This window comes from Plecotus auritus (assembly GCF_963455305.1).
Source record: "Plecotus auritus genome assembly, chromosome: 13".
Classification (NCBI taxonomy): domain Eukaryota; kingdom Metazoa; phylum Chordata; class Mammalia; order Chiroptera; family Vespertilionidae; genus Plecotus; species Plecotus auritus.
The window spans coordinates 27,312,290-27,327,762 of record NC_137779.1 but is presented as its reverse complement, the minus strand read 5'-3'; the positions used below and the strand labels follow the sequence as shown (position 1 = coordinate 27,327,762).

Below are 15,473 nucleotides of genomic sequence, written 5' to 3'. Positions count from 1 at the left end.
ACCTCAAGGTGCACCCCCAGTGCTGGGTTGAGGGAACTCAGGCCGCACCCCCACCCCCCGCCCAGCGGGGCTTGACAGGGGACCTGAGGCTGCACCCCCCTGCCGGTAGGGCTTGATGGGGAACCTGAGGCTGTGCCCCCCTCCCGGTGCTAGGCCGGGGGACCTGAGGCTGCCCCCCCCCCCCCGTCACCTGGCAGGGCTTGATGGGGGACCTCAGGCCATGCCCCCACCCAGCAGGCTTGATGGGGGACCTCAGGCCACGCCCCCCATCCTGGCTCCAGGCTAGGGGACCTGAGGCTACGCCCCCTGCCTGGCGAGGCTTGACAAGGTTGGGACTGGCCAGGTCTGGATCTAGCCCAATGGGGGCGAGGGGCAGCCGGGTCTGGGTCTCACGTGATTTTGAGGAGCATGTGGGTGGGCAGGGACTTGACTCTGGGTCCCGTGGTGCACCCCAGACTCTGACAGGAGGAAGGTTTTCATATACATTTTACTAATTTTCTTTCATCTCTGACACTTGTATTATAGATAAAGGGCAAATAGCAATATTAAATTATTTCCTCTAATTAATCCCCTTTTAATGTGCACGAATTTCATGCACTGGGCCGCTAGTAATTATATAAGTACCATTATTGGTGCTCTTTGTTTTTCTTTTATGTGGATTTAAGTTACTATCTCAGGTCATTGCTTTTAGCCTGAAGAACTTCCTTTAGTACTTAGTAAGGTGAGTCTTTAAGCAACAAATGCTCTCAGTTTTTGAATATACAGGAAAGTCTTTAGTTCATCTTCATCTTTGAAATGTCCTTCTCATTTATAGCCACTGGTGCTGGATATAGGATTCTCAGTTGACAAGTTTTTTTCTTTGAGCACTTCACATATGTTCTGCTGAGAAGTCAGCTGTTAATCTTACTGGGGTTTCCTTGTAAGGGCAAAATCATTTTTCTCATGTTGCTTTCAAAATGGGCTCGTTTTTTATTTTCAGCATTTTTACTATGATGTGTCGGTTTGTGACTCTCTTTCTGTTTATCCTCCTTGGAGTTAACTGAGCTTCCTCAATGTACAGGTCATTGTTTATTATAATGGCTACTTTAAAACCTTCTCATTAAATCTGACATCTGGGCACTCTCACAAGCAATTTCTCTTGCTAGCTTCTTCCCATTGTATGGGTCATACTTCCCTGCTTCTTTGCATCCTCATAATTTCTGTTGGAAACTAGACATTTTAGATAATACATTATATCAACTCTTGGGACTGGTGCCCTCCTCTCCGGGGCTTGTTATTGTTATTTGCTTATTTATTTGTTTAGAGGCTGGCTGACTTGTTTTAGTGAAATCCTTCCCTCACACAGTGTGGAGGCTGCTGCTGCTGCTCCTCGTGGAGGCACATCTTCGGGTATGCCTAAAGCAGGGGTCCTCAAACTTTTTAAACAGGGGGCCAGTTCACTGTCCCTCAGACCGTTGGAGGGCGGACTATAGTTTAAAAAAAAAACTATGAACAAATTCCTATGCGCACTGCGGGCCCGGGATGAGTCGGCTGCTAAGTAGGACAGGCAGCGGCACCCGGCGGGCCGGATAAATGTCCTCGGCGGGCCGCATGTGGCCCGCGGGCCGTAGTTTGAGGACCCCTGGCCTAAAGGTTTTAGAATCACTCTTGTTCTCTTTCCCTTAACACACCCAGCTGTTAAAGTCCACTAACTGTGGTATATTGTTCCATTATCCTATACTAGTAGCTCTGCGCACGAATCCGTGCACTAGTAGCTCTCTGCGGGGCCTGGCCGCTCCGCACCCGCTGCCCAGAGGCTCTCTGTGGCCCAGAGGCCCATCTGCGGCCGGGGTGGAATGCTTGCCTCGTCACCACGGCAACAAAGCAAGCATTCCGCCAGGCCGCTCACGCTGCCCGCTTTCAGTGGCCGCCCCCCCGGGACTGGGGACTCTGGGGGAGCTGAGAGGACTGGGCACCACCATCTGGTGGCTATGGGTGCCTCCATCTTTGTGACTGAGTGACAGTTAATTTGCATATTACCCTTTTATTAGAAAGGATAATAAAAGGGTAATATGCAAGTTGACCAAACTGTGGACCGGTTGCTATGACGACTGGTCACTATGACACGCACTGACCACCAAGGGGCAGATGCTCAATGCAGGAGCTGCCTCCTGGTGGTCAGTGCGCTACCACAGCGGGAGCGCCGCTCAGCCAGAAGCCGGGCTCACGGCTGGCGAGCGGGCTTAGGCCTGCTCCCCGCTGGTAGCGGGCCTAAACCATCAGTCAGACATCCCCTGAGGGCTCCTGTACTGTGAAAGGGCGCAGGCCGGGCTGAGGCCCCCCCCCCCCGCCCCGTCCCCGAGTGCACGAATGTTGTGCACCGGGCCTCTAGTTTTCAATAATGCTCTGGGACATAACTTGCTCTAGGAAGCAATCCAATCAATGGGTGGCTCTTTGAGGGAATAGTTTCTCAGATCAGTGTTCGATATTTATTCTGGCCCCAGGAGGGCTCTTCCTAGCTGTCATATTCCCCAATTCTCTCCTGCAAACTAGCTGGCCTACACCAGGCGTCCTCAAACTACAGCCCGCAGGCCACATGCGGCCCGCCGAGGACATTTATCCAGCCCGCCGGGTGCCACTGCCTGTCCTGCTTAGCAGCTGACTCGTCCCGGGCCCGCAGTGCGCATAGGAATTGGTTCATAGTTTTTTTTTTAAACTATAGTCCGGCCCTCCAACCGTCTGAAGGACAGTGAACTGGCCCCCTGTTTAAAAAGTTTGAGGACCCCTGGTAGGCTGTATCTTATGCAATCCACAAATACCCTCCCAATTGCCTTTCACCAAGACCTCCACTGTTCTTGAGTACCCCGAGGCATAAACTTCTCCATACTCTGCTGCAAATGAAGTCACTACCTTGGGAAGAGATTAGAAGCTAAGGTTCTTTAAAAAAAGAACTTGAAATCACGTGTCCCCAAAGATACATGCGTCCCTATGTTCATTGCAACATTATTTACGGTGGTCAAGACATGGAAACAACCAAAGTGTCCTGGGATACAGGACTGGATAAAGAAGATGTGGTTCATATACACAACGGAACACTCCTCAGCCATAAGAAAGGATGAAATAGAGCCACTTGCAACAACATTATGCTAAGTGAAATAAGTCAGAAAAAGCTAAGAGCTCTATGATTTCACTCATAGGTGGGCTATAAAACTGAAACTTGTAAACACAAACAGCCGTGTGGTGAATGCCAGAGGAAAGCGGGTGGGAGAGAAGGGAGTCCTAATATATGGAGACAGGAGAAGACTTGATTTCGGGTGGTGGGCACACAGCGCAATATACAGATTTTGTAACAGAGAAACCCACACCTGAAACCTATATGTAACATAGAAACCCACGCCTGAAACCTATATGTAACATAGAAACCCACACCTGAAACCATTCATGTTGACCAATATCACCCCAATAAATTGAATAAATTTTTTAAAAAGAAGCTCAGGCCCTAGCCAGTTTGGCTCAGTGGATAGTGTAGACCTGCGGACCAAAGGTCCCGGGATCGATTCTGGTCAAGGGCACGTTCCTCGGTTGCAGGCTCCTCCCCGGCCCGGGACCTGGTCGGGGCCCGTGCAGGAGGGAACCAATCAATGTGTTTCTCTCACATGGATATTTCTCTCTATCTTTCTCTCTCTCTTCCACTCTCTCTAGAAAACAAAAACAAACAAACAAACAAAAAAACCCTAAGGATTTTAAAGCTGGCTTCTCCCTCTAGGCACAATCTCTGAGCCCTTGGTGGCAGTGGGGATGGGGACATACCAGCGTGGGGCCTTCCCCATTTAGCTCTCCTGGCGGGAAGCACCATCTCACAAACTGTTGGGGGCAAGAATAAATGGGCCCAGGATTCTCACTGTGCCACACCCAGGGCACAGCCCCTCTTCCCTAAGTAGGAGCGGGGGTAAAAGAAAGAAGCCCCATCTTTCCACTTCACTCACTCCGTCCCAGCAACAAGCAGCCTTGGGCAGGATAAGAACACCGAAGTCCTGCTCCTCCTGGGAAGAAAGCCTTCAGACGAGGCGCGAAGGGCAGAGGGGGCCTGTGTTCTGAGCTGCAGCAGTACAGTCTCTCTCTACCTTGCTGAGCTGGGAGCAGGGAGGGTGATAGAGGTCTTGGTTCAAATGCCGCAAATCCTCACCTTCCTTATGGCATGTTTACGTATTTTTAAAAAATATATGTTTATTGATTTCAGAGAGGAAGGGAGAGGGAGAGAGAGAAAAACAACAACGAGGAGAGAGAATCACTGATCGGCTGCCTCCTGCACGCCCCACACTAGGGAAGGAGCCCGCAACTCCGGCATGTATGTGTCCTGACCGGGAATCGCACCATGACCTCCTGGTCAATGCTCAACCACTTGAGCCACGCAAGCTGGCTATTGATGCATATATTTTTTTAATATATTTTATTTATTTTTTACAGAGAGGAAGGGAGAGGGAGAGAGAGTTAGAAACATCGATGAGAGAGAAACATCAATCAGCTGCCTCCTGCACGTTCCCTACTGGGGATGTGCCCGCAACCAAGGTACATGCTCTTGACCAGAATGGAACCTGGGACCCTTCAGTCCGCAGGCCAACACTCTATCCACTGAGCCAAACCGGTTAGGGCTGATGTATATTTTTAATAGGTATTTCTTCACTCGATGCATGCCCCTATCATTCCTAGAGGGTTTAAAGTATTTTTTTTTTTAAATAATTTTGACCAGTTTTACAGTGGACCGCCTCTCGCTGAAAGTTAGCTTTTGTGCTACCAGGGTACAGCTGAAGAGCTGAGTGGCTGCAGCTGAGACCGTATGGCCCGCGAAGCTGAAAATATTTATTATGTGGGCCTTTACAGAAAGAGTTTGCCAAGCCCCGACTTGGATCACGGCTGCCAGTGCCGCTGGTCCACAGACCACACGTTGAGTAGCAAGGGCTTAAATTACTTGAGAGACAGTAAGTCCCCTGTTGGCTAAAGCGCTTGCTTCAAGACCCCATTTCACCATTTATTAGGCATATGGTTTGGGGCGCCTCCCTCACTGGGTTGTTGTGAGGACGAAATGTATGAAAGTCTGCCACTTGGAAAGTATTCAACAAATAACTTATCATCATGCAAACTGTATAGGAAATTTAAGTATAAGACATCCTCTCTTTCCTCAAAGAGGTGTTTTTGTGTGTGTTTTTTTTTTCCAGAAAATTTAAGTTTTGGAAAGGTTAACAAGTATAGACTCCCCAATAAGACGAGATGTCTTTTAATACCCGGGGTACACAAATGATCTAATGAAGTGAAAACTCCATCGAGCTGGAGCCGAAGCCGACATGGAACACTAGAGTTTGCTACCGCCAATGCTTCCAGCCTCTTGCAGTAACAATGAATGAAAACTTTCAGGAAGTGCTTCCAAACCCAAGTGCCCTATTGAAAAAAGACAGCAATGTATCCTTGATACGAGGATTTGGGCCTAGATGGCTCCCTTCCGGTTCTGGCCATCTCTATCTGTGCCCAGAAATGATATAAACAGAATCCCTCAAGTTTCCACCTCGACTTGACACCCGGGCCGGGGCGCCCCGATCGGTGCCGCCCTAGGGGCCCGGGGAGCAGGGATTCCGCCAGGCTCCCACCTCGCCGCAGCCCGTCGGGGCTGCCCGCCCGCTTACCTCGCAATTAAACTCCATCTCGGCGTCCATGGTGACGATCCGCACGGTGAATGTCTTCGGCTGCTTCCTCTTGAGCGAGCTGAAGCTCATGCGGGAAGCGATGGCCCCGGCCATGGTGCGGGGCTCAGGCCCGGGACCCTCGCGTCCCAAGGCCTGCGCTCTGGGACTGTTAGCCCCCCTGGAGGAGCCGCACAGGCCTCAGGGCCACCATGGTGGCCGGCCGGCCGGCCCGGGAACTGTCTAGGCGGCGCGGGCCCCCAGCAGCCAGCATGGGCCGCGAGGACCCTGCCCTGGGAGCGGAAAAGGGGAGTTGCGGGGCGGGCCCTGGCGGCCGTAGAGAAGGAACGCGAGCTGGGACCGACGGGGTGGAACCCGCCCGGCTCTCCGGGACTCGGGTCGGGGACGCTGAGGTCACCAGGACCCGGCCCCTAGACGGCGGGGACCCCGATCCCGCGCGCCTCTCCGCGGCTGATGGAGATCTCGGGGGCGCGCGGCAGCCGAGCGCGCACGTGCGCGCGTGGCTGTCACCGTCCTCGCTCCGCGCGCCCGCGGGAAGCGTCCCCTCCCCGCAGCCCCGCGCCTGCTCCCCGCCCCGCCCTCAGGTCCTAGTTCACTATGCACCACGCAACCTAACCGGCGGCCACCGCTCGGGCGCAGCGATTGGCGCAGGACTCCGAGGGAGGCAGAACTTGCCCGCTCCGTCCCTCGTCTCCCGAACGACTCCACCAATTGGAAGTTCCGCTCTAACCGGGGGCCTGGGCTCGGCGTTGACTGGCTCCCGCGTCGGTCGCTCCGAAAGCTTTTGTTAGGAACTCTAGCAAGACTGGTTGAGGCGGCGGATCCCGACCCGCCTTTCCTGGGAAACCACGTAGAGGCTGGCCCCAGGGCGCGCGCGTGGGGATCCTCCCAGGTCCTTGCGGATCAAGGGCGCCGAGTGGGACGCGCCCAGGGGGTCGTGTTTCGGACACCCGGCGGAGAATCCTGTTTGGCATTTTCATAATTCCACATACTGACCTCTGTTCTCCACACTTTTAACTCACTTTGGAGGCCGCCCAGGTTGCCGGCTCTCTCCCCCAGATCCTTCTGCTTCTCTTTAGGAGAACTAGTAAGTATGAACAGGAGGGGGCTGTAGTTGGAACTGCCTCGTGGGGTTGAAAAGGAATATAAGCGAATTAGTAAAAAGCGTTAGCTCTATTAACTGGCTGGCACTAACGAGGTTGAATCCGATGCAACAGCTGTTTTTGTTGATGCAAAACGGTGCAAATCAAAGCATTTCTCACTTTGTGCTCTACGATTTCTGTTTTCGAACCATATACGTGTATTATTTGCTTTTTAAATGTTATCAAAGGTTGTGACGGGATGTATATGAGCTGGGGAGGGGGGCATAACTTTCTGGGGTTTTTTTGTTGTTGTTAATCCTCACTGGAAGGTATTTTTCCATTGATTTTTGGAGAGAGTGAAGGGGAAAAGATAGAAACATCGATGTGCGAGAGAGACATCAATTGGTTGCCTCCTGCACGAGCCCCCAGACCAGGGCCAGGGATCCAGCCTGCAACCCAGATACCTGCGCCCTTGACCGGAATCCAACGCAGGACCCTTCCGTCCGAAGGCCCACGCTCTATCCACTGAGCCAAACATGCTAGGACATAACTTTCTGTTTTTAAGGAATAAATCCTACTTTTAAATACCTCTTAAGGGTTGAATAGAGACCATTCCCTGTGTTTTAACTGAGCCGTAAGCACTTCATAAATACTAACCATCGCCTCTTCTCTGCAGAGGAGGAAGCAGGCTCAGCATGACAGAGCGCTAGCTGGCTGTCATCCAGGCAGGGACAGGCGAAGCTGGGACTAGAACCCAGGTCTGTGCCCCACAGAGCCCGCTGGTGTGACCACTGCACCGCTCTGCCTCTCTGGTCCTGGCTGCCAAACTGCTCCTGCTGTAGCCCCAGGAACCATGAGCTCCATTTCTGGAGAACCAGCACACACTGTTGCTAACACTATACTAATAGCATAAATCTAGCTCTAACCCACAGGCCCCTGCCAGGCCATGAAGCACCAGCCAGGTGCCAGGCATCATTTGCTGGCACACCCAGAGAGGCTACTGTTGGGAAACTTTCTGTTCTGTCTAGTGCTGGCAAATTCTCCCCTCCAAAGGGACTGTTCCGGGGGGAAATGGTCCAGGCGTGGGAGTGTCTTCATTTTCTTTTTTTAAGATTTTTTAAAATATATTTTTATTGATTTCAGAGAGGAAGGGAGAGGGAGAGAGAGATAGAAACATCAATGATAAGAGAGAATCACTGGTCCGCTGCCTCCTGCACGACCCACAGAGGGGACTGAGCCCGCAACCCGGGCATGTGCCCCGACCAACCGGGAATCCAACCGTGACCTCCTGATTCATAGTTTGACACTCAGCCACTGAGCCACACCAGCCGGGCTTCATTAATTTTTAGAGAGAGAGGAACATCGATGTGAGAGAGCCACATCAATTGGTTGCCTCCTGCACTGCACCCGTTGGGGCAGGGAACCTGCAACCCCGGTATACGCCCTTGACCAGAATCACACCCACGACCCTTCGGTTTGAGGGCGGACACTCAGCCATGCCGGCCAGGGCTGACCGGGACACTTTTAAAGAGTATCCGCCCGTATCTGCCGAAAGTCTCTCAGTTCAGGTTTGTCTCATGTTTTCTCGTGATTGGACGGATGTGTTTTCGGAAGCTGCGCCACATTCTCTGGAGTGGGATGGAGACAGAAACCAAGCAAACTGGGAGGTTCTGGCCTGTCTGCAGCCTGAGGCTCAGGAAAGTGACAACTCATTCAACATCACCTGGCCCTGGTGTCCAGCTCTGGACCCATTGTCTCCCAGCAACAGCGAGCTACCTGTAACAAAGGCCCTTGTCTAATCAGGCACTAAAATCCGACTGTTTTCTGCCCTAAAACTCATGCGTGTGCCTGATTTGCAGTTTGCTGCTCTTCCCGGTTTCTTTACTGTAGCAGTAGATACTTTGGGTCTTGAGCTGACCTTCTGTATTAGTTTCCACTGCCTTAACAAAGCACCACCCACTGGGTGGCTTCCATTCAATAGAAATGTCTTTCCCTAGCTGGTTTGGCTCAGTGGATAGAGCATCAGCCTGCGGACTGAAGGGTCCTGGGTTCAATTCCGGTCAAGGGCACAGGCCCAGGTTGCGGGCTTGATCCCCAGTAGGGGGCGTGCAGGAGGCAGCCCGATCAATGATTCTCTCTCATCATTGATGTTTCTATCTCTCTCTCCCTTTCCCTTCTCTGAAATCAATTTTTTAATATATATTTTATTGATTTTTTACAGAGAGGAAGGGAGAGGGATAAAGAGTTAGAAACATCGGCCGAAACCGGTTTGGCTCAGTGGATAGAGCGTCAGCCTGCGGACTGAAAGGTCCCAGGTTCGATTCCGGTCAAGGGCATGTACCTTGGTTGCGGGCACATCCCCAGTAGGAGGTGTGCAGGAGGCAGCTGAATCGATGTTTCTCTCTCATCGATGTTTCTAACTCTCTATCCCTCTCCCTTCCTCTCTGTAAAAAATCAATAAAATATATTTAAAAAAAAAAAAAAAGAGAGAAACATCGATGAGAGAGAAACATCGACCAGCTGCCTCCTGCACACCTCCCACTGGGGATGTGCCCACAACCAAGGTACATGCCCTTGACCGGAATCGAACCCGGGACCCCTCAGTCTGCAGGCCGACGCTCTATCCACTGAGCCAAACCGGTCAGGGCTGAAACCAATTTTTAAGAAAAGAAAAGGAATGTATTGTCTCACAGCTCTGGAAGCTAGAAGTCCAAGATCAAGGTGTCAGCAGGGCCAGGCTCCTGTCAGGGTCCATCCTTCATTGCCTTTTCCAGCTTCTGGTACCCCCGGAGGGTCGCTGGCTGTGGCAGCATCACTTCCACCGTCACATGGTCTGTGTGTCCTCACATGGTCTTCCCTCTGCATGTCTGTCTACCTTTGTGTCCAGGTTTCCCTTTTTCATTAGGTCACCAGTCTTGTTTGATCAGGACCCACCCCAATGGCCTTGCTTTAACTTGACTCCCTTGGTTCAGACCCTATTTTCAAACCAGGTCCCTGAGGCTAGGACTTCAGTCTTTTTTTAGGGGCCACATATGGGGAAAAGCATTCTTTTTTTAAAAAATATATTTTATTGATATTTCACAGAGAGGAAGGGAGAGGGATAGAGAGCTAGAAACATCGATGAGAGAGAAACATCGATCAGCTGCCTCCTGCACACCCCCCACTGGGGATGTGCCCGCAACCAAGGCACATGCCCTTGACCGGAATCGAACCCGGGACCCTTCAGTCCGCAGGCCGACGCTCTATCCACTGAGCCAAACCGGTTTCGGCGAAAAAGCATTCTCGTGTTTCTCCTTTACTCTCACGTGCTCAGGACCTCTGAAACAAAATGAACGGGTTTTCCACACCAAGCAGTTCTCTGTGGCACCAGCGGGATGGCCTGTAATCCAATTCAGTTCTGACATTAACTAGAGGAAGTGCAGACCCCACAGCTTAAAGGCTCAATCCCACGAGACCGCTCCCCTTTCAGACGCCAATCACAGGTCCAGGTTGTCATCTGTGCTTCTGACTGGCTGGCTATAAATTGCGGTTCCTCAAAATAAGTAAATTGGGGTTCCTGTGACCTCCTCCTTGAATTTGATAATTTGCTAGAATGTCTCCCAGAACTCAGGGACACACTTGGGTTTACGGGTTTATTATATGACCAAGGATACAGATGAAGAGGTACACAGGCCAAGGTCTGGAAGGGTCCAGGGAGCGGGCGTTTCTGTCCTTGCGGAGTTGGGGTGCAACACTTTCCAAGCACGTGGGTGTGATCACCAACCTGGAAGTTCTTGGAACCCCCATACGTTTGAGGTTTTTACGGCGGCTTCACCTTGTAGGCATGATGGGTCATTAACTCCATCTCCGGTCACCCTCCCCTTCCAGGTGGATGGGAGGTGGAGCCGAAAGTCCCAAGCTTCTTAGGGTGACTTGGTCTTTCTGGTGACCAGCCCCATCCAGAAGCCCACCAAAGCTTTGCCTCATGAGAATGAAAGACATCCCCATCACCCAGGACCTGCCAAGTGATTTAGGAGCTCTGTGTCATGAGCCAGGGTCAAAGACCAAACATTTGTTGTTGTTGTTTTAAGTCTTTATTGTTGAAAGTATTACAGATGTCCCCTTTTTTCCCTCCTCGGCCCCCTCCAGCTCACCCCACCCCGCCCGCCCCAGGCCCTCACCGCCCCACTGTCTGCATCCATGGGTTATGCATATATGCAGGCAAGGAAAGACCAAATATTTGAACAAAAAGTGTGCCCAGTGCTGTTACCACTTAGTGAACTACAGAAGTTTTAGGAGCTCTGAGCCGGGAACTGGAGGCAGAGACTCGATATATGACTTCCGTTATTTCTCAGGACACAATTCAACCCTCAGCACTCCCCCTGCAGGAGGCGGCTTCAGGAGCCATATTTATGCCAGGACAGCTGGGAGGTCCAGGGAAGTCCCATTTCTCAGGAAGGATGCCTTCGGTAAACTTCACATGATTCAAACCTTTGTATTCCCAGAACCTCTCTTCCCATGGGAATGCCTGTAAAGTAAGTGATCAAATGCGTTCGCACAGCTCATCACCCTACAACCGTCTTCCACATTTTTTTGGCTTTTGATGCTGCTTTGTATCTTTTGCAGCATAATCTATGCCCTCCGGCACTCTCCTAAGTTAACAGCATCACCTGTCGTGGAGGTAGTTCAGTCTTCTTCACGGTGTTTCATCGGGTCCGATATGCACTCCAAAGATAACCATTTGGCGCGGGAGTGTATTTTCCAGTACTAGATCACTGCCTTGTGAATGCATGGATAAGGTTACTAGATCTGTTTAAAGTGGTTTATAATGACAGTGAATGGCAAAACGACAGCTGAATAGCCACACAAAAAACCAGTTGCTAGAATCCAGAGTATGTTTAACAGCTTTGTGATTTGCTCCGTAATGTCGCAATGTGGTCATTTGTTTCCCGGCTACAGTGGCGCCGCCTTGTGGCCGTAGCATAAACACAGTTGATAAATTCATTCCGTCCCCGGGACGTTTTGACATTGCCCCATCCCTAATGAGTTAAAATGTTTCCTTTTTTTTGTTGTTTTTTTTTTTTTTTCCCTCCTGACATTTGTATGATTTCTGATGTCACCGTGGAGGGGCACTTTGTTGATGGTTTTATGTGACACCGTGTCAAAGTTGCGTAATTCATATCTGCACGGGATACATACCACAGACAGGCCGGGACTTGGCGGTGTAGCTCATGCCCCCGCTGACACAGCAAAGCTGTCTTGCCCCTGTCCCTCCTGTTTGGGGTCCCTCCTGTTCGGGGTCCCCCAGGAGCTGGGCAAAGGCAATTCCGAGAGCGGTTGAGCCCGAGCATCAGAGCCCATCGGTTAGGAGCTGGTGACACTACCAGAGCTGGGTAATTTGTCTCTCGGCTATTCCGCAGCCCATCCCGTGATGATCTATTTGTCCTAGAGGATAGATAATGGCAGGGCTGCCCATATTTCACACTTAGGAACCGGCCTGCTCCTCGCCGCCCGGCGCTGCCCATCTGTCTTTGTCCCTGGCTCCTCTCATTTCATTTCACAAATTGGGCAACAGGCCTTGGCAGTGACTTATGGAGGCAGCTTCCACGAGGGCAGCTTGCTTTTGGGAAGGAAGGGAGGGAGAAGGGATGGGTCAGCTCTCCGCAGAGAGGGGAGGGATGGACAGGGGCAGGGAAAAGAGATGTCGTAGACTCGGTGGTGGACAGGAAGGGACCTCAGAGAGGAAGGTGAGGGAGAGCTCCTAGGGCAGAACACAGTGGTGCTGAGGAGGCCTGCTCGTTGAAAATTGCTTGAAGAGCTGAGTCCAGTCCTAATCATTGGGCTGCCCTAGCCGGTTTGGCTCAGTGGATAGAGTGTCGGCCTGCGGACTGAAGGGTCCCAGATTCGATTCTGGTCAAGGGCATGTACCTTGGTTGCGGGCACATCCCCAGTAGGGGCGTGCAGGAGGCAGCCAAGCAATGATTCACTCTCATCATTGATGTTTCTATCTCTCTCTTCCTCTCCCTCTCTGAAATCAATAAAAAAAAAAAAATATATATATATATATATATATATATATATATATATATATATATATATATTTTAATTTGGGCCTAGCCCTGACTGGTTTGGTTCAGTGGATAGAGTGTCGGCCTGAGGACTGAAGGGTCCCAAGTTCGATTCTGGTCAAGGGCATGTACCTTGGTTGCGGGCACATCCCCAGTAGGAGGTGTGCAGGAGGCAGCTGATCGATGTTTCTCTGTCATTGATGTTTCTATCTCTCTTTCCTCTCCCTTACTCTCTGTAAAAAAATCAATAAAATATAAATTTTTTTAATTTAAAAAAAAGTTGGGCCTGGTGCAAAACCTAATTGTGGTAGCCAGCGTCTGTGACTGGCAAGTGTTAGTATCCACACCCTTGTAAAGCCTTTTCCCACGCTGAGCAGGGCTGACGTGTCTCACCAGTGGGATGTGCAGAAATGACGGAGCGTGACTCCCACGGCCGGGTTATAAAAGGGCTTGATGTCTCCACCTCGTTTCCTGTTGGGTCCCTCACGTCGGGGGAAGCCAGCTGCTGGGTGGTGGAGACCTCCCAGCAGCGCCCGGAGACGCCCAGGTGGCAAGGAGCTGAGGCGTCTGGCCCACTCGCTTGCCAGCACTCACTCACCAGGTGGGGGAGCACCCTACCTAGGAAGCTGGTCCCACAGCTTCAGTCAGACCTGCACAGCCCAGGCACGCACCTTGACTGCGACATTGCAGGAGACCCAGAGCCACAACCAGCCCGGCGAACCCATCGCTTCTGAATCCCTGACCCATTTGGAACCGTGGGATTTAATAAATGTTTATTGTTTCAAGCTGCTCCAATGGGGGGTGATTTGTTTCGCCGTAATTGGAAATGGCCCGATTCCTTATTCGTGGGATCACTGCCCAACATCTCTCTGGTTTGCTGCCCAGAATGCATCGTCCGTGGGGCAAGAACCCATTCAGACCAGCTGCTCCGTTAACTGGCGTTGCGAGGCAGGGTGGATGGAGTGAGTTAAGCAAAGAGAAGATTCTGGGATGGAAGGGGTGTGTGTCCTGAGGAGAGGGAAAGGACCACAATTAGGATGACCAAACCTCCCGGTTTCCCCGGAACAGGGGTGTTTCCTGGGAGGGGGGCACTTCCAGTGATGAAACAAAGACTGTTGGGTAAACTGGAATGAGTTGACCGTTGTAGCTGGGGTAGGGGTGAGGCTCTCAAAACTGCATTCCAAGTGAGCAGTTCACGTGACATGGCGAGAGACGCCCATTTCCCACATCCCTCTGGGTCAGGGGTGGGAGCATGCCCTGCCTGACTTGGGGGAAGATGGGGAGACCCTCTTTGGAAATGCCTAGAGTAGACCAGCGTGAGGGGGCTGCAGACCAGCCCTCCCTCCTTCTTCCCTGCAGAGGCAGCCAGAAACACCAAGAATTTGCTGAGGACTCTCCATGGAGACCAGGAGGGCCAGCGTCTCCCTGCCCCAGGGTCCCGGCTTCCCGTGCCTTCCAGATGCCCTCGATCGCGTGGCCAGCGCGTCGCTATGCAGCCTCGGTGGGCGTATCCAGTGACAGGTCATCCAGGCTGCCCGCACGGGGGACAGGAAAGCACCCCTGGTACTGAGTGGGAAGGGGCCCCACCCTTGAAGTCTGTGGGATTGTGCGGGACAGTCGTTTCTTCTTGGCAGCCCTTCCGCGTACTGGGCACACATGGCTTGCTCGGCTTAAGGTTCTCCCTGCTCCTGGCAAACTCTCCCTACTTATCCTTCAAGGCTTAGGCCCATGGTCGGCAAACTGCGGCTCGCGAGCCACATGCGGCTCCTTGGCCCCGTGAGTGTGGCTCTTCCACAAGATACCACGGCCTGGGAGAGTCTATTTTGAAGAAGTGGCGTTAGAAGAAGTTTAAGTTTAAAAAATGTGGCTCTCCAAAGGAATTTCAATCGTCGTACTGTTGATATTTGGCTCTGTTGACTAATGAGTTTGCCGACCACTGGCTTAGGCCCAGAGTGAGGTGAGATGAGGGGGCAGTCACGTCCCCCTCCCCATGCCTGCCACACTCAGATCCTAAGGGAAGGACGGCTCCATCACACGACACCAGTGACATCTTATTTGCTGCACCTCCATATGCCCACCTGGGCTTTCCCGGAAGTGGCTGTGACTGGGAACTCCCAATCACACTGACGGAGGAGGAGCTTACTCCCTTGTGGGTCCTCTGATCACCCCAAGGAGCCACTGCGCCCAGCTGTGTCTAACACCCCCCGCCCCGCTCTTCTTTATTTTATTTTTTTAAATATGTTTTTATTGATTTCAGAGAGGAAGGGAGAGGGAGAGAGAGAGAAACATCAACGATGAGAGAGAATCATGGATTGGCTGCCTCCTGCAGTAGGAACCAAGCCTGCAACCCAGGCATGTGCCCTTGATTGGAATCGAACCCGGGACCCTTCCGTCCGCAGGCTGACGCTCCATCCACTGGGCCAAACCGGCCAGGGCTGTTTATGGAAATCAATTCAGGTTTTACATTTATCATAATGATATAGTTTCCTCTTTAAATACATCACACATATACTACATGTGCGTTGTAGCAACTTTAGAAAACACGGGGGAAAAATCATAGTTTGAGCCTCACTTTCGTATAGAAGTCATCACTGACCCTCAAAGTCTATATGGGACCTCCCTTTTCTTCTCTTCTTCCCCATTATAAGTCCTCCTCATAGCTCCCCATA

The 15,473-nt window shown here is 51.8% G+C and overlaps 1 protein-coding gene across 2 annotated transcripts in view; it reads right to left on the bottom strand.

The window, feature by feature from the left end:
- The window catches only part of NF2 (NF2, moesin-ezrin-radixin like (MERLIN) tumor suppressor), a 79,451-nt gene extending 73,205 nt beyond the window's left edge, over positions 1 to 6,246 (bottom strand). For both annotated transcript variants that reach the window (XM_080649840.1, XM_080649839.1), the window contains exon 1: positions 5,658 to 6,246. In XM_080649840.1, the coding sequence (XP_080505966.1) occupies positions 5,658 to 5,771 (114 nt within the window). In that variant the 5' untranslated portion in view covers positions 5,772 to 6,246. The remainder of the gene's footprint in view (positions 1 to 5,657) is intronic.
- Between the last annotated feature and the right edge of the window lie 9,227 nt (positions 6,247 to 15,473).